The sequence below is a fragment of the Lutra lutra genome, chromosome X (assembly GCF_902655055.1).
Source record: "Lutra lutra chromosome X, mLutLut1.2, whole genome shotgun sequence".
NCBI classification, from domain to species: Eukaryota; Metazoa; Chordata; class Mammalia; order Carnivora; family Mustelidae; genus Lutra; species Lutra lutra.
In genome coordinates, this window is record NC_062296.1 from 57,153,979 (window position 1) to 57,172,804 (window position 18,826).

General features: G+C 50.1%; 1 protein-coding gene and 1 long non-coding RNA gene across 3 annotated transcripts; both read right to left on the minus strand.

Annotated features, from left to right (window-relative positions):
• Window positions 1-1,330: 1,330 nt before the first annotated feature.
• On the minus strand, window positions 1,331-7,890 carry WAS (WASP actin nucleation promoting factor). Of its 2 annotated transcripts, XM_047716558.1 has the most exons (12): window positions 7,685-7,890; window positions 7,223-7,363; window positions 6,284-6,370; window positions 6,052-6,154; window positions 5,898-5,939; window positions 5,755-5,808; window positions 4,964-5,138; window positions 3,905-3,947; window positions 3,544-3,697; window positions 2,948-3,351; window positions 2,569-2,683; window positions 1,331-1,609 (listed from the first exon to the last, which is right to left on the minus strand). In XM_047716558.1, exons 1-12 carry the CDS (start codon window positions 7,814-7,816, stop codon window positions 1,554-1,556), a joined length of 1,506 nt encoding a protein of 501 aa, XP_047572514.1. In that variant the 5' UTR covers window positions 7,817-7,890; the 3' UTR covers window positions 1,331-1,553. The 2 variants fall into 2 exon arrangements, with proteins under 2 accessions (XP_047572514.1, XP_047572513.1); XM_047716557.1 differs by having other exon boundaries at window positions 6,052-6,370.
• Window positions 7,891-9,901: 2,011 nt separating this feature from the next.
• LOC125092195 (uncharacterized) lies at window positions 9,902-14,415 on the minus strand. The gene is made up of 3 exons (XR_007124840.1): window positions 14,278-14,415; window positions 11,474-11,597; window positions 9,902-10,045 (listed from the first exon to the last, which is right to left on the minus strand). It is a non-coding gene; the product is annotated as an uncharacterized LOC125092195 (long non-coding RNA).
• Window positions 14,416-18,826: the final 4,411 nt, after the last annotated feature.

The following is an 18,826-nucleotide window of genomic DNA, read 5'->3' on the forward strand; positions in this document are numbered from 1 at the left end:
GACTCAGCTTGCCCCTGGAGACCTGGCCAAAGTGGGGTGGGGAGTAGAGTGGAAGGTGAAGAACGGTGAAAGAAAAGGAAGCCAAGACTCCCTCCTTCTTCAGCTTCTGTTCCTGTGGGGGAATTCTTAAGGAGCAAAGCCAGCTCCCACCTCCCACACCTCCACCCTGGCCTTGCCTCTCCTTTGCTCCCTCCCCTAACCCCCAGCCTTTACCACGGATGGCTCAAAATTCTTCCACTGGTCTTGCAGATGGATGTAGCCTGTCCTCTCAGGATTCCTCCTCACTGTTATCTTTCTCCCCACTCCCCTCCTCCTCCTCTAAAGGCAGGATACCTGAGGGTTTGAATCCACCAGATTTCAGAAATGGAAAGGAGTAGAATCCTCTGCTAAGGCTCTCATGTGCAGAGGCTTCTATCACTCCCTTGGAAATAGCTTTAGACACCAGGGACAGTTTTGAGTTGTTCCTTTTTTTCTGGATCCTAGAAGAGGAGGGGGAACCCAATGGGATCTGAGTTGAAAATCAGTTACATATTGTTACCGCTGTTGTAGAGATGAAGAAACTGAGGCTCAGAGGTGGGGCATCTTGTCTAGGTTCTAGAGTCAGTATGTCCAAGTCTTTGCCTCTTCCATTGCCACTTGGTTTGCGCTGAGAACTGGGCAGAACCAAATTTTAAAATCAAGAGAGGGGTCCTGCCCATCAGGATCCTGGTGTATGAGTTGTGTGCATGGAGAGTAAGTCTGACCACTGAGTATTTTCTTGATCTAATATTGTGTTGATTGGACTTTTTTTAAATAACGAATTAAGTAAATGAATAAATAACTCCTGCTTATTCACCGTGTTCAACCTCATACCAAGTTTTCCCCAACTCAGGGCCTTTGCACAGGCTGTTCCTACTGCCTGGAATATCCTCCCCCCAAAGATTTACTGGCTCACTCCCCTCTCTTTAGGTTCTGCACAGCTGTCACGGCATCCTGGTGGCTTTCCCTGAATGTTCCATCTGAAGGCCGTTCCCCCTCAGCATATCACAGCACTTGTCACAATCTGTAACTATCTTTCATTTCTATTTGATTCCTGGTTTCATATCTGTCTCCCCTATTAGAATGTTGGTGTCACTAGATTCTCTTCCTGCTGCTTTAGCTCCAGCCCCAAAAGTAGCATCTAGCAACAAATGTTTGTAGAAAGAAAGAAGGGCAGAAAGAAACAAAGAAATAAATGAGGAAACAAATGAGTGAATAAAATAAATGAAATGGGAGAGATGAATAAAAGAGACTTTGGGGATAAAAGACCCCACATTTCCACATTTGGAATATAAACCAACTGAGACTCGGAGAAACAGAAAGACAGTTATTTTATTTTGGTTTCAAAATCCTTAATGTGAGGAGAGCCGAGATAGTCTGTATATAAAGGGGCCCTAGCTACTGCTAGTCAGAATTAACTGCATTGGAAGGGTTGGTGGGATATAAACAGGGCCTGAGAGGCCTGGAGGCCAGGAGTGGGGGAACCAAGCAGCAGCTGCCAGAAGAGAAGGCTCAGAACAGGTGGGGTGGTTGACTCAGTCGTCCCACTCATCGTCCTCATCCTCGTCGCCGGCCTGGTCCTCCCCTTCGTCTGGAGGGAGAGAGAAAGTAGGACTCAGGATGGGCAGAAGGGTTCAAAGGCCCAGGGTGGGGTGAAGTTCCTGGGATCTGAGAGGTCAAGACTCAGGGTTCTGGGGGGCTGAGGTCTCCTGGGGGCCCATGCAGCTGAATGAGGGAGGGGCCCCTCAGAGGCGGGAGAGTTAGGGTGTGGGCTGGAGTTGGCATGGAAATTAATCTCATTGTCAAAAACGTGGTTACTTGGGATATCACTGTCACGCAGGGGTTAATGTTCAGATTGTCACTTAATGGGGTGGATTCAAGTATTATTAGCAGAGGCAGAGTACTTTACAATATTACTGTTTCATAGCAGGCTAATGTTAATGTTACTGACCCATCACAGGTTACCGATGATCTCACTGTAAAAAGATGAGGTTTGTGAAAATAATCGTCATGGAGCAGATTCATACTAATCTTGCAGACGTATCCTGGGATTAACGTGAATTACTATCGCCAGTAATTAGGTTGAGGTTCACATTCCCCTCCTCTAATTGTCCCATAATAGCAATAGTGTTGCCACATCAGGGGACAAATGTCAACGTTATTATAGAAACGTTGGGTTGGTTATGGTATTATAATCACATTATCAGCTCGGGTCCCTCTACTGACACCTGGAGTTCGAGTTAATATTATTGTCCACGGTGGGGTTCCTTAGAACAGCATCACGTATGGGCTAACTGTAACGCTTCTGTGCATCCGGTATTCCTATTAATATTGCAGACATGCTCTGGCCTTTATGTTAATGTCATCAAAAAAAGAGTGAATCATAGGATTGTTCCATGATGACAGTGTTAACACTGTCAAAAAAGGAGATTGATAACAGAGTCACAATGGGGTGGCGGTCACCACAGTTGGTAACCGGTGGGGTTGTTTTTCAGCCCACACTGGCCCCAGGGAGCAGGCGTGCCATCCTGGCAGGGGGCGGGCTGTCACCTGATGAGTGGATGGCTCGGCTTCTCTTCTGCATCACGTGCATCAGGGCTCCCACCAGCCCCTCTGAGCTCTGAGGCGCGGGCTGCAGTGCTGAGTTCTCGGGGGCCCCAGGCGTCTGCAGCAAGGAAGGTCCAGCACAGAGGGTTCAAGGCCCATGATGGGAGCACTCCTCCCTGCTCCTCCCACGTTATTCCCACTCTCATACACTCCAGTCACTTTCAGGGTTCCCAGCCGGCCTCTCCCCACTGCCTTCCCCACCCTGTCACTGAAACCCCAAAAGCCTGGGACCTCTGTCAGTTTCAGCCTTGCCCCAGATATCCTGACTTGACTGACACCCAAGTCCCAAAACCTCCCAATCCTCCCTTTTACCCGTCTTCACCTTGTTCAGCTGAATTCCCTGGCGGATTTGATCCAAAAGCGCCCCCCGGCCTCCACCAGGGGCCAGGTTCCCCACAGGCCCCAGAGCAGGAGGTGGGGGAGGGACTGGCCCATCCCCAGAGCTGGGGGGTGGGGGCGGTGGGGGTGGAGGTGGAGGCACAGGGGGCCCTCCAGCTCCAGGGGGCGGAGGGGGTGGTGGTCCAGAACGTCCAGTGGCTGGAGGGGGTGGTGGTGGAGGGCCCCCTCGGCCTGGGGGTGGGGGTGCCCGGGGAGTTGGTGGGGGCGGAGCACCTCCCAAAGGTACAGGAGGCAGTGGACCAGAGCGACCCCTGTTGCTCCCCATAGTGGGGGGCCGGGGAGCCTGGTTTCCTCCTCTGGACGGCGGTGGGGGAGGTGGAAGAGGCTCTGAAGGGGGGAAATAACACAGAGGTACTGTTAGTCATCTTCAGAGCCTCAATTTTGCTCATTTGCAACACAGGAACCCCAAGTCACCAACTCCTGATTCAAGCAGTGTAAGGGTTTTCATGAGGACTGAGCGACTGCTGTGTATTTCTTAGGAATAAGCTACTGGGGACGGAGAAGAAGGGAGGTGCTCACCCTGACGCCTCATTTCCTGCCGCACAGCCTCCAGGCCACCCTGGTCCTCAATGAAATCGTAGATGAGTTTGGAGGTTTCAGCATCCGTGAGCTGGGCCTCACTGATGCCTGCCCTGGAGAACAGACTCCGCAGGTCTGGGTCCAGGTTGTTTATCTGCCCAGGAGGAAGAAGGCCAGGGCAGGGGTGGGGGAATAAGGCAGGGAGGGGAGGGGCACCGATTATCACTGGGTCCGTCTACCCCACCGGGGTATCTGAGAGGAATGTAAAAGGGGTCGGTGTCTGGGGTTAGGTCTGAGCCAGTGGACTATGTAAGGGTAGGTGGGTAGTCAAATGGGTCAAGGGGTCTTTGGAATTACTCACGTCAAATCCATTCTGGGGGTCCCACCCCACGTGGCTGACGTGTCTGGGGAGGTGAGGAGATCCCAGTGAAGCCCCATTCCCCTTCCTTCCCTTCCTTCCTAGTGAAGCCCTCTTGCCCTCCCTCCCCCCTCTGAGAGGCCAGAATGAATAGATGAGTCCTAAGTGAATGAATGAGTGACTGAATGAGAATAGTAGTGATGGAATTAGAAGGGGTCCATGGGTTGTAGTGCCCAACTGTCCATCCACCCCTTTTTCTACCATCCATTCACACATCCATTTTTCCACCTAGCCATTTGCATTCACCTGTCAGAACACCGATCTCTCGTATATTTGTCTTCCTACTCATCTGCCCACATACATCTGTTTACTCATTTATCTGCCCACCTGTCTTCACACACACTTGTCCATCTACTCATCCATCTACCCATGTGCCCACCTGTCCATTCATCCACTCTTTTGTCTGCCTGTTCATCCATACACTTCTACTGATCCACTGAACTGTCCATTCATCCATGCATCTGGCCACCTATCCATCCCCATCCACCTTCTCTGTGAACCAACCAGATATCCATCCATCTGTCCACACACTCATCCACTCACCCTCCCACCTCCCATTTACCCATCCACCCATCCATCCAACCACTTACCCATTTATTCCCCAACCAACCAATTCATGCATGCATTCATTCATTCAACATTCATCCAACCATTCATCTACCCACACACCCATCCACTCACCTATCAGCCCACCCAGGGTGCAACTAAGGTGAAGCAAGTGAGGTGTCTAGGATGCAAAATTTAAGGACCCCCTCACTCTCAGAGTCATGAATTGCAGTTGCATGACCCTTAGAGTAACTGCCCCTATATATTTTGCAACCTTGGTGCCTTGTTTGCTTCTCCCTAGACCTGGCCTCGCACCCACCCACCTATCCACTCATCTATCTACCCACGCACCCAACCATCTGCCATCCTTCCAAACACCCAGCTCTCTTCCTGTCCATCTTTTCATCGGCCCCCCACCAACAGGGATTGGTAGGACTAGTGGGGAGAGGTTCTCACTTGAATCCACTCGGTGCACCAATATCAGCCTTGCTGATTTTCTTCTTCCCTGAGCGTTTCTTATCAGCTGGGCCAGGCCCAGGCACTGGGAGCCCACGGTATCGTGAACTCGTGATGTCGGGGTTCTGGATGTCCACTGTTACTAGTCCCAGGGACAGTTGGCCAGATGCTGGGCCTGTGGGGAAAATAGGGTGATTGAGCCATTGACCTACTCACCTACCAACCAAAGCATAGGGGCAAAAGATAGGACAAGTGTTGGGGGAATCTGTGTGTGTCTGATGGTCATAGAGGGAGTGGGTGAGGGGTCCAATTAGGGCTTATGGAGAAGTGGATGGGGGGGGTTCCACAAACCATTCTTACCTTCACCAATTCATTTCTTTATTCATTCACTCATCTGATCACTTAAGTATTGATTCATTCGTTCATGGCTCATTGACCAATTAATTAAATTATTCATTCAGTCAGTCAGTCATTGCTTTCTTCACCGACTGAAATGTTGTGTCAGTTATTCATTTATTCACTGTTCAATTCATTCACTTATTCGTTAACTAACATCCATCCATCCATTCATCCATATATCCACATACTCATTCACCTACACATCTGTACATCTATGTTTTCATCTTCCCATCAATTCATCCTCCACTCAACCATCTGTCCACCCACCCTTTTGCCCAGTTATCTCTGCACTCTCCCAACTACTCATCCATCCACCCACTACACACCCATCTGTCCATCTACTCACCCACCCACCTGTCCACCCAGAGACACAGGGAAGAATCAGCACTCACCCCCTTGGTCTCCACCTGGGTGTGGGGGCAGGGGTGGGAGCCCTCCTCTTCTCTCTGGAAAGATGGAATGGGTAGAGAGCTATTACAACTCTGCTACAGTTTCCTGGGCTACCTTAGTGCCCTCCTTGAACTTGAGGACTCACCTTCATTGGCTGGTGCCGGTGGTGGGGGTAGCTGGCGTCTGTCTGTGGAGAGACAGGTGGACTGGGAACCGGAACCATAAGAGGGGCTTTTCTAGCTCCCTACTCTTGCACACACTTCCGCCCAACCTCCTTTCCACCCCGAAAGCCTCCTCACCTCCACTTTGCCTCTGATTCCTTTTTTGGATCTTCTCCTGCACCAGGGCCTGGAAGACCTGGGCCTCGCCCTCGTCTGCAAAGTTCAGCCCTGCCTGGCAGGCCTGCACACATCTTGGGCTCAATAGCCTTCCAGGCCCCCCCAACTGCCCAGAGGCCCCCCCACCGCCCGGCACCTTTCCCATCTCCTCCCCACATTCCACCTGGGGTCCAGGGGTTGAGGGGTCACTCACATCTCCAGCAAAGGTGTGGAAGAAGGGGGTAGGAGTGGAGTAGACCAGCTGTGAGTACAGCTCTTGTTCCCAGAGCAGCCGGCCAGTCTGGAGAGGTCCGGGGTGAGGGGGGGGGAGCGCATTAGCACAAAGACTTGCCCTGAGTGGCAGGCCTCTGTTATCTGGGCAAGGAGAACGGTGTCCTAATTTGGTGCCCCAGGATCAGATCAGAGACTTCCAGCTTATTGTCAGAGAGTTGGGGGGTCTAGATGTCAGGTGTGGAGGGTTGGGGTACAGTATGGGAGTTAGACATGCAGTCAGGGATGGGGAGTTGGGGTTCAAGGCCCTAGAGGTGGGACTTGGGGGCTTGAATAGGAGGATTTAGGGCTCCAGTCCTAGGAAACTGAGCCCATTCACAGACTTCATCTTACACCCTTCCTTTAGGCAGGGGCCTTCATTTGGGCAAGTAGGGCTCCAGTACTAGGAGCTGGTGTTCAGATTTGAGGTTCAGACACACAGACCTGAAAGTTCTGGGGGTGGGGGATTTAGTCAAGGTACATGCAATCTGACATTTAAGAAGCAGAGCTATGGCTTAGTAGCTAGGCAAACATTTAGGGTCCAGAAATTTTGATGGGGGATTTCTGGGACCCAAAAGCTTGAGTTTAGAACAGATTTGAGGTTCAGGTAAAAGTATAGTGCTCATTTTTTTAAATTCATAAAACAGATTAGATTTGGGAGCTATATTAATAGTTGGGGGTTATAGGTCTTGACCTGGGGATTCTGGGGGGTCAATCATCAAAGACAAAGAAAGCCAAAGCAGAGTTTGACATCTGGATGAAGTCTTTGGTTCTGGGGCTCAGGGGTTCACTGATCTGTCCAAGGCCTTGGGGCTTTGGACACCGATCTGAATTTGCGAGTTGGAAACTGGTTTGCACATCCAGCAGGGGGGATAGGGGTCACCTGAAGGCCATAAAGACGGATGAAGTAGGACTTCTGGGGGTTATCCTTCACGAAGCACACAGCCCCACAATGCTCCTTGGTCCAGTGTTCAGCTCCAGGAGGCAATGCCAGGTACAGTTGAACAACGGCAGTGGCCAGTGTCTGGGAGGGAAGAGCAGGGCCCAGGGGAATCTGGTTAGCCAGAAGGTCTAGTTCTTCCTTGTCCATGGCTGTCCTGGCTCTCAGGGAAGAGCCGCAGCCGGAGGGAAAGTAGATAGGCATCGCAACCGAGATCTTCCTGGGATTGGTGAATGGGGGTAAGTGGGTTTTAGGAGAGGAGATGATGGAGAAGGGAAGAAGACTGGAAGAGGGAAAGAAAGTGGAGGAAAGGAGAAGGATGGGGAAGATGAGGAGGCAGAAGAGGAGGAGAGGAAGAGGAGGAAAGGGAGGGAGACAGGGAGGGCCAGGAGATCCCCAGCTCACCCAGCATTTCCGACCCAGCATCTCGAAGAGTCGCTGGTTCTCGTGGTCCTGGAGCAGTGTGGAGGGTATGTTCTGCTGAACCCCTGGTCCTCCGCGACCCCCAGACCTGCCTCCCACAGGCCCCCCACTCATGGTGCCTCCTGCCCTTGTCCTCTTCAGCCAGGCTCTGGGTGCAGAGTAAGAAGAGGAACTTCCGCAGTGCGCAGGGGAACAGGAAGTACAAAAAACCACAAGGGAAACAAGTCCTCCAGGGGCCTCTGGGTGGGCCCGGCCTCCTCCTCCCTTCCTAGGACAGGCTCGGACCCTCCTCCCTTAGAAAGGGGCCCTCCTCCATTTGGCTGGTTAAGACCCATCTTTTGGGCCAGCTCATGTCCTCCTCCTTCTTTCTTACTCCCTGAGGCCCATTTCCCTCTGACTGGCTCATGTCCTCCTTCCTCTGATTGGCTGGGAACAAAGGCCAGGCCACGGCTGCACTTCTGCTGGAGGACACTATGGTGGGGAGCAGTTGGGGGGCTGGGCAGCCTCCTTCCTCCCCAAAGCATCCCCCTGGTCTGGGCCTGAGGCCCACGGCCCCTCATGCGGAAGGGTTACTGGGTTAAAACTTTTCCTCTAATGACATTGTGAGGGGCTGGGATCCCACCCCTCTCCTGAGACCCCCAGCAATGCTTGGGCACCCAGCTCACTTCCCCATCCTTTACCCCTGCCTCCCCGCAGTTCCCAAATCACTTTCTACTTCTCATCCCTTCAGGCAACGTCTTATTTAATCCTAATTGATTTTGAACCTTTTAAAGTCTGGATTCTTGGGGCAACTGGGTGGCTCAGTGGGTTAGAGCCTCTGCCTTCGGCTCAGGTCATGATCTCGGGGTCCTGGGATCGAGCCCCGCATCGGGCTCTCTGCTCAGCGGGGAGCCTGCATCCTCCTCTTTCTCTGCCTGTCTCTCTGCCTGCTTGTGATCTCTGTCTGTCAAATAAATAAATTAAAAAAAAAAGTCTGGATTCTTGGGGTACCTGGGTGGCTCAGTTGGTTAAGCAGTGGCCTTCAGCTCAGGTCAGGATCCCAGGGTCCTGGGATCGAGCCCCATATCCAGGGAGCCTGCTTCTTCCCCTCGCCCTGATTGTGCTCTCTCTCTGTGTGACAAATAAATAGATTTTTTCTTAAATATTTTACTTATTTATTTGACAGACAGAGATCACAAGTAGGCAGAGAGGCAGGCAGAGAGAGAGGAAGGGAAGCAGGCTCCCCATGGAGCAGAGAGCCCGATGCGGGGCTCAATCCCAGGACCCGGGGATCATGACCTGAGCCGAAGGCAGAGGCTTTAACCCACTGAGCCCCCCAGGCGCCCGTAAATAAATAAATTCTTAAAAAATAAAATAAAAGTCTGGAATATTCAGAGTCTTGCTTTCCCCCCCCCACACAACATCCTACGTTTATCCAACACTGATGGAAGCCACTGAACATATGTCCCAGACAGTGTTCTGACCTCTGTAAATACTGACCCCCTTAAATCCTCCTAACAGCCTACGGGACATACACTCTTCCTGGGTCCATTTGCTAGTGGGAAGTGAGAGAACTGAGGCACGCTGATTTTCCCAGTAGCTCCCAGCTAGCAAGTGGCAGAGTCTGGATCCCAAGCCAGGCCGGCTGGGTCCAGAGTGCACACTTTCCATCACTGTGCTCCATGCCTTCTCTCTGATCTGTATCTGCCTGTAACAATGACCGTTCCTTTTCACTGCTACACAGTATTCCATTGTTTGTACAATTTGTTTATTTGTATTGTCCTGATAACAAATGTTTGGGCTATTCCTGGCTTTTGCTCCCTTACACATCTCCTGGTCTGCACGGGCAGGCATACACTCGAGAGGGGAATTGGTGGGTAGGGGTAGGTTTGTAGGGTTTGCCTATCTCCAACTTGACCAGATGATGCCAGACTGTTCCCCCAACTGTTCCCTCAGTACTCACGCCTCCCTGTGCCTCCGTTTACCGTTTGCGGACAAGAAGCTCCCAGCCACATACAGCAGTCTGAGGGAGCTGAGCAAGTCTGGGGTGCGACTGCCATCCCCAGGTACCTGAAGGCAAATGGCACTTCTCAAGATGGGACCCACGGTTCTGCCCAGAAGCCTGGCTCAAAGCTCCTTCCAGAGTGGCAATTCCAACTTCCCCCCCTCCCCTCCTCACAACTCACCTTCCAGTACCCACAACTCACCAGGCAATTTCGTACCTCTGGGCCTGGGGCACCTTCCAGCCTGTTCGTGGGGCAAGGCCCTGCTTTCTTCCTTAAAAAGCCATCACATTCATTCATTTTCATACTGTTTGTTGTTCTCCTGCCAGGTGCCAAGCCTATCTCCGATATCTGGCACAAACTAGACATTCAATAAACGTTTACTGAAGGAATCAATGAGGGATTAGTGATTTGGTGTTTTCTGAGCTTTTTCTAAGTACCTTACATTTATTAACTCGTTTCACCCTCACAGATGACCGCATGAGGTAAACGCTACTCTTATCCCCATTTTACTAATAGGGAAGCTGGGCCTCCAGGGAAGTTAGCTAACTTGCCCAAGATCACCAAGCTTGTGAATGGTGGAGTAGAGGCCAAATACATGAAAAATGATTCCTAATCTGTCAAGGGCCACATCGGGGCAGACAGAAAATTCTTCTGCTCCTTCTCTGTCTTTCCTTATCCCTCTTCCTCCTTTTTCTTTCTCTGCCCCTAGATCTGTCTCCCTTAAGTTTATAGCGGTGGGAGGGGCTTAAGCCTCTGCTACATTTTGCTGGTTGTTTTTTTTGTTTTGTTTTTTTTAGATTATTTATTTATTTGACAGAGAGATCACAAGTAGACAGAGAGGCAGTCAGAGAGAGAGAGAGAGGGAAGCAGGCTCCCCGCTGAGCAGAGAGCCCGATGTGGGGCTCGATCCCAGGACCCTGAGATCATGACCTGAGCCGAAGGCAGCAGCTTAACCCACTGAGCCACCCAGGCGCCCCTGCTGGTTGTTTTTTAAGTTAACATTTCAAAGTTATATATTTTGGCACATTCCGTTGAGTGTCCGACTCTTGGTTTCAACTCAGGTCATGATCTCGGGGTCGTGGGATCAAGCTCCCTATGGGGCTCCATGCTCAGCTCGAGGTTTACTTAAGTTTCTCTCTCTCTCTGCCTCTCTTTCTCTCTCAAATGAATGAATAAATAAATAATAAATCTTTTTAAAAAAACTTTTAAAGATATTTATTTATTTATTTAACAGCGAGAGAGCACAAGCAGCGGGAGAAACAGGCAGAGGGAGAAGCAGGCTCCCATGGGGCGCCTGGGTGGCTCAGTGGGTTAAAGCCTCTGCCTTTGGCTCAGGTCATGATCCCAGGGTCCTGGGATCGAGCTCTCTGCTCAGCAGAGAGCCTCCTTCCCTTCCTCTCTCTGCCTGCCTCTCTGCCTACCTCTGCCTACAGATCTCTGTCAAATAAATAAAATAAAAATCTTAAAAAAAAAAAAAAAAGAAGCAGACTCCCGAAACCCAATGTGGGCCTCAATCCCAGGACAGCTGGGTCCCGACCTGAGCCAAAGACAGACGCTTAATGGACTAAGCCACCCAGATGCCCATCAATAAATCTTTTTTTTTTTAAGTTATATATTTCCTGTTCTTCTAAGTAGCAGACAGTTTAAAATGTATACTTTTCTCTAAGTAAAAAAACTAGAGTTTTGTTATTTTGGTCCCTAACAGGAATGAGTCGCCCCACCCTGGAATATAGTGCTTTAGTAATCCTTTTTCATATTACCCAGATTATTGAATTACTTTGCAGACCTGTATCAAGAATCAGGAGCTGGCTTATGTCACTTTTACGTATCCCCATCGATTCTTGCTTTTCTGCACTGCATGACAGCCTTTGGTGACGTGAGGACCTCAAAGGTAATTTGCTCTCCAGGGCCTTCAAAGAGATTTAAAAACAAGAACAAGAACCTTAATTTAGCTTTTATGGTTCTCAGCAGGAGATTAGGTTGAATATGAGTCAGTCTGCCACAGCAGGGAGCAGCAGTTCGAGCTCACTTCTTAGTAAGCCAGTGAATACCCAGAAAGCCCAGCCCCAAGAACCAGGATCTACTCTGTAACTCAGACCATCCTGATGTGCCTCCATCACCTCCTCCTCCCTACCCCCCGCACCCCCCTGCCCTAGGTTCACCAGATGGAGAGCCATTTCCTGTTTATATCCTGTGCTTATTTTTGCTTTATTCCAAGAGGATATTGCCTACAAGATCCTGCCTGACACATCTCAAGCCCTGAGTAGGAAATAAGACACAGTCACTACTAAGACACGGGGCTGTCTTCCACACTTTGGTCCTAGCACACGACTGAGGCCACGGAGATGTGGGCACACCTAGGCTCCTCCTGCTGTCCTCTAGGACCAAGCTGAGGACGAGATGGCTACATTTCCTTTGCCACACCATCCTTCCCCTCCCCTTACCACACTCCCCCACCTCCCGTGGACCCCTGACTGAGGGGTGCTCCCTAAGGACAGGCTGAAGGAACCAGCAGTGCCCAACCCCCTGACCCAACCCTTTGACCATCCTGGAATGACATTCAGGTACATTACAAGTATTGATGATGTGGGGCTGTCCCCCAGCATCCTAGGCCCTTGCCCATTCAAAGGCAGAGCACCCCCATCACCATGACAACCCAAATCTGCCAGCCAGGAATTCCCCAAACACACTCCAGACCAGGAAGGAACGTGACCCTTGTCTGTCTCGCTCATTGCCATATGCCAACCACCCCGGCACAAGACCTACACGCAGATCAATCAGTATTTGTGGGATAATCATCCTATAGCCCAGCTATCTGTGCTGCAATTTACTGTCCTCTCTTCATCCCCCCTCCTGCCTGCAGGAAGGGGGAAGAGAAGAACTCGGACACTGAAGAGGCCAGCCTCTCACATGGAGATGTCTAAAACGTTCATGGTTGCTATGGGCAAGTGGGTGCCTTTTTAGGGGTGCTCAGGAGAGGGGCTGACTTCTAGTTCTGGGATGGGGGCACACAGAAAAGCGAGACACCTGGAAAGATAAGGATGGGTCATTGGCGGGGCACCCGGCTGGCTCAGTTGGTAGAGCAGTGACTTGATCTTAGAGCCAGGAGTTAAAGCCCCACCTTGGGCGCAGAGCTTACTTTAACAAAAAAGAAAAAAAAATGGCGCAGTGGTTCGAACCACAGATTCTGGAGCCCTACAGCCTAGCTCTGGCTGTGCCGCTTATGAGCTTTTTTTTTTTTTTTTCCTCTTTAAATACTTTATTTATTTATTTTAGGGAGAGAGAGTGTATGTATATACAACCAGGTGAGGGGAGCGGGCACCAGAGGAAGAGGGAGAAGGAGACTCTCCACTACGGAAGGAGCGGGACGTGGGGAGCATTCTCATTCCCAGGGGCTCCATCCTAGGACCCTGGGATCATGACCTGAGCCAAAGGCAGACACTTAAACGACTGAGCCACGCAGGTGTCCCCACTAAAGAGCTCTTTAAAGTCTGGGAACCTCTCAGCGCTTCCCTTCTCTCATCCATAAAGTGAAGATAATAGCAGTTAAGGTTGTTGGGAAGGCTAAATGAGGTAATTCATGCAAAGTGATTAGTTCATGTTATAATTATGCATTATTGTTGTTTTTCTGAAATAGCTGAGTAACTTGGATGGATGAACTATCATTCCTCAAGCCCAGCTTTCTCCCACCCTCGCCCCAATCCTCTCCTCACCCTCCTCCGTAGCACTTTCAAGTCCCACCGCCCCTGGTGGATGGTCAGAGACCCAGAACACCTGACAACCTACCCACGACCCTTTCTCTATACTTTTCCTTGCTGCAAAGACCATCTCAGAGATGCATCCCGTGCCCCAGCGGGATTCCTCCAGGGCTGTGGACATGTTCCTGGAGCCCTCCCTGGCAACTTTGGAAGTCCCACTCACCATTTGTTTCCTGCCCTACTCCCTCAACCTATGTAGGAAAACTCTGCCAGCCAGCCCTCCCCTTCCCTTCTAGGTTTGTGGCTGCTAACCTTGGGCCAGCCAGGTAGCCAAAGTTCCCCTTCTAGTCCCTACATTGCCCAACCCTCTCAAAGTCACCAACTATCCCTAGACAGGTGCTCGCTACCTCCCTGGACCGCAATGTTTGTGACCCCAAGTGTCCCTTCCCTAGTCCGTGACACCAGAACTGTGCACCCCCGAGTGTGTGTGACCCCTCGAGGGTCCAAATCTCCACGTGTGTGACTCCAGGAGTATCCGCTTTCCGCTCAGCGCGTCCCAAGGGCACGCCACACCCTTGACCCTGTGAACCCCCACGAAGGTTAACGCCGCAGCCTGGAACGGACCACAGCGGGCCTGGGGAGGAATGCGAAATGGAACAGTCCGCCCAAGATCGTACCACTAGGAAGGGGACGGCCACCTGGCAACATAACATTTGTTTGGGGGAGAGGACTAAGACAGGTGCCTCAATCCCTAACAGAGAGGGAATCTTGCTTGTCCCAAGATTCCCGTCCCATCCTCCTGACTCCCACCGGCCTCAGGGGTGCCTCACGCTCTGGTAGCGCCCCCCGACTCCCTCACGTCCGCCATCTTAACCACTGTCACCGCCCCCACCTCGATTCCTTAGAAGCCGCGGTCAGTGTACCCGAGCCCCCAATTGGCTGACGGGTGCGGGCTCCGGAGACCGCCGTGGGCTCTGATTGGCCGATAACCGAATTCTCCTTGGGCCTTGGAGACGAACATAGCCTGCCTCCCCTCTCGCGCGCCGGGCTCCCATTGGTCACGCGCTCGGGGCATGCGCAGTGGATGCCAGACCGCGGTGCCCGGCCGCTGAAGCGAGGCTGTGGAGATTTAGGGGCGTGGGTCAGATGGGTCAGAAGGGGCAGAAGGTGGTGCTTCCCCTTGGGGGTTAATGAGATGACCCACCTGGGCGTGGCGTCCAGTGGAAACTCGAAATTGTAAACTCTAACAAACCCAATAGGGTTTTCGTGCGTTCCTTTATTCTCTAGTTAACACAAAATAAAAGGCGGTCTTTTGAGTTTGGGTTGTAGGAAATACTCTCAGAAGTTGGTTTAATAAAATTGAGACGCAGTGCGGGCTCTCTGGCTCTCCCTAAATACCATGGTCTTTGTATTCAATGTGCCAAAGTTACTGATTGTACTCCTCTGACAAATGGGTACAAAGTTTACAGCATTTAAGGTCCCTCCTGGCGAGGGATTTGACAAAGTGTGTTTAAGAGAATAAATACTGGGGCGCCTGGGTGGCTCAGTGGGTTAAAGCCTCTGCCTTCGGCTCAGGTCATGATCTCAGGGTCCTGGGATCGAACCCCGCATCGGGCTCTCTGCTCAGCGGGGAGCCTGCTTTCTCCTCTCTCTCCCTCTGCCTGCCTCTCTGCGTACTTGTAATCTCTGTCTGTCAAATAAAAAAAAAAAATCTTAAAAAAAAGAGAAAATAAATACTTTCCCCAGTTTTCGATACACAAAGCGATGGTTTTAGAGCATTAGGCCTGGCCAGAGGAGACAGGACTGTTGGGATTGATACGTATTGTTTAATATACATCGTAGGTGATATAACCAGTGACCTGCATTAAAGTTGGCGATTTTGACATTATATGTTCGTATATAAATTTAAATATAAGTATATATTACGTACATTATAAAATAACTATATAACTATATAAATAGTATATATAACTATATAAATAGTATATATAATAACTATATAAAATGACTATAAATATATGATTCATAGGGATATAGATGATATAGACGGAGGAGTGGGGCCTCAGTTTACTGTGCTGGGTCAGTCACGTGCTGAAGGCAAGTAACTTGGTAATTTCACGTGATGCCCTCAATTGTAGGAAACCTGAGCCCTGAGTCCCCTGCCTTTACCAGGTCGGGGGGAATTTCCCTTAGATTGCTTGGAAATTCCAAATCTATGCCCAGCACTCCTTCCACTGTTGAAAACAACCTGGCTTTTGCATCAGTCCTGATCATTATTTTAAGTGTGTGTGTGGGAGCTTGGGGTGCTAGGTAGAGCAAATCAAAGGTTCGGTTAAAATGCGGGCACTTTGTCATCACTGAATGTTTCTGATGGTGGCTGGGTTTGTAACACACGTCCTTCTGTTTAGTATCCTCACCCAAAGGCCATTGCTGGTAGGAGGCCTATTGTATTTGTTTGGGACCTGGCCCTAATGGTTATAGTACCATAGCCCAACATGCAATAGCTCTATGGTCTCTTTCTAGAAATACACCCCAAAGTGATACAATGGAAGAAGTCGGAGGGAAACAAAAGAAAATCTTCAGCTTATGAATAAAGGAATGAGCCCATTTGAAAAAAAAATAAAATGCTGAAAGAAAATCTCCAGTTAATGTAGTTTGCATTGTATGTCCGTAGCCCTTCCAATTACAGAGATCTCTTCACCAGCAACCACAGTTTAGATCTTGAACATAAGCAACTTGAGAAAAAAAGTTGTTTTGTGTGTGTTTACTAGGTTTGGCAACTGTGGGAAAACAATGAGTGTGTGTTTAAAATCTTATGAATGATGGAGCTTTCAGGAAATTGGGTGATAAATATGCACATATGCATAGTGTTAGCATAACTTGCAGGAGTCCGGGGAGTTAGTCAGGAAGCTTTAAAATCTATTTACGGGGGCACCTGGGTGGTTCAGTCCTTAAGCAGTCTGCCTGCCTTCTGCTCAGGTGATGATGGTCCCAGGGCCCTGGGATGTAGCCCAGCATCGAGCTCCCTGCTCAGCGGGAAGCCTGCTTCTCCCTCCCCACTCCCCCTGCTTGTATTCCTTCTCTTGGTGTGTATTTCTCTGTCAAATAAGTAAATAAAATAAAAATGTATTTATTTTTGGCCACCGGTAGTCTTCTAAAAATTGAAGCAAAATCTCTTAAAGCTATTTTTTCACTTTTGATTTTTTTAAAAAATTTGTGACTGAAAGCTATTTTGTCAACATTTACAAATACTCAGGAGGCTGAGCATGGGTGCTAACTACACAGTGGGCTGGGGTGGGGTGGGGCAGGGCTGCACAACCAGGACATTTGGGGGGCAGGGATTTTTTTTTTATTTTTAAATAATTAATTAATTTTAAAGATTTTATTTATTTGTTAGAGAGAGAGAGAGACCACAAGCAGGTGGAGAGCAGGCAGAGGGAGAAGATTCCCCGCTGAGCGAGGAGCCTGATGTGGGGCTCCATCCCAGGACCACGGGATCATTACCTAAGCAGAAGACAGGCACTTAACCATCTGAGCCACCCGGGCATCCCAAGATTTTTTTTTAAGATTTTATTTGTTTATTTGACAGAGAGAGACACAGCAAGAGAGGGAACACAAGCAGAGGTAGCGGGGAGAGGGAGAAACAGGCCTCCTGCTAAGCAGGGAGCCCGATGTGGGGCTCGATCCCACAACCCTGGGATCATGACCTGAGCCGAAGGCAGACGATTTAACGACTGAGCCACCCAGGTGCCTGCCAATTTTTTAAAGGATAAATAATCATCCTTTCAAAGCTTCTTCCCCTTGGTTAATTCATAATAGATGAACTTCTGCGCAAAATTTGAAGTATAAAAGAATTATAGCAGTGCGGGATATTCGGGGGTGAGGCCAGGGAACAAACAGAATCTCTCTTCCCTCCTTAAGGCTCTGAATGTCTGCTGTGAAAGCCCTAAATACCTTAGCCCTTTGGGTTTCAAAGAGTAAAAATACGGGCCTCGTTCCAGTGCCATGAGTGGCCAGGTAGCATCTGTGCCTCTTCCCACGTATATATTTTCCCAGAAGCAAGAAACCATGTGTTGAAACGAAAACAACTAATTGGGATAAAACATCTTGTAATCAGTTTATAACTAAATGCATCTGCGTAGATAGTTTGCAAAGAGGACGCGATGGACGGAACTGTGTCCCTTGAAATCATATGTTGAGGTCCTAAGCCCTAATAGGATTGTCTTTGAGGAGAGGGTCCTTACGGAGATAACAGGTCAATGAGGTCACAAGGGTGGGACCCTTATCCAATAGGACTGGAGTCCTTATGAGCAGAGGAAGAGAAACCAGAGATGTGTGCGTACAGAGAAAAGACGATCTGCAAGCAAAGGAGAGAGACTTCAGCAGAAAGCAAATTGGCCGACACCTTGACCCTGGACTTCCAGCCTCCACAACTGTGAAAACAAGGATTTCTCTTGTTTACCCTAACTGATCTGTGGTATTATGTAAGGGCAGCCCTCACCGATTCATACAGATGGCCCCCAACAGTCCCCGCGTATCTGTCGTCATGCCCCTTAGCAATGCAATTTTGTGGTTCCCTTATCCAGAGGTGGACCATATTTCCTCAGCCCTTGAACTAAGGCCGGCCTTGTGACTTGCTCTGACCAACAGCAGGCTGTGGAAGTGCCACTGGGGGAGACCCAGAGCCTAGCCCTCAAGAGCCATGCAGTTTCTGCCTTGGCCATAGAGAAGGAGCACGGCCCTGAGGCCTGCACATGAGGAAGCCAGCCTGGCCCCCTGGAGGATGAGAGTAGGGGTGGCGGAGAGCCAAGACACTCCCTGATGACAGCCGGCACCAAGCAAAGACCCTCTCATTGGCTGCAGCCCCAAGATGGAGCAGAGGAAAGTCCAAGTGAGGCACCTTCAGCTAGCGGATCCCAACTCCAATTGCCTACCTATGGGATTGTGAGTGAATCTACTGTTGTAACACAAAGCCACTGTTTTAGCTCTTAGTGCAACAGTAAATAAATTGGCATTCTTCTCTTCCTGAACAGGGCTGAGTGAACCCGACAGTGTTTCTAGAGGGCAGATCTTGTTGTGGCCACCGAAAGAGCAAACTTGGTAGGTCAAGAACTAGTGCAAAGAGACAGCTGCTCTGGTCCTCCCGCTCCCCGCTACCCGGTGTAGGGCTGGGAGCCCCAGTGTGACACTCAGCACTGTCTCCTTCAATGCTCTTTCCCCAGATTTGGAGTCAGTAGTAGCCTTTGCTGTCTCTGAAATTGTGGTGATAACTACTGTAAAGTCCACAAACAAAAAAAAAAGGTTTTTTTTTAAGATTGTATTCATTTACTTGATAGGGAGAGAGACAGAACAAGCAGGGATAGCGGCTGGCAAAGGGAGAGGGAAAAGCAGGCTCCCATCTGAGCAGGGAGCCCAACACGGGGCTGGATCCCAGAACTCTG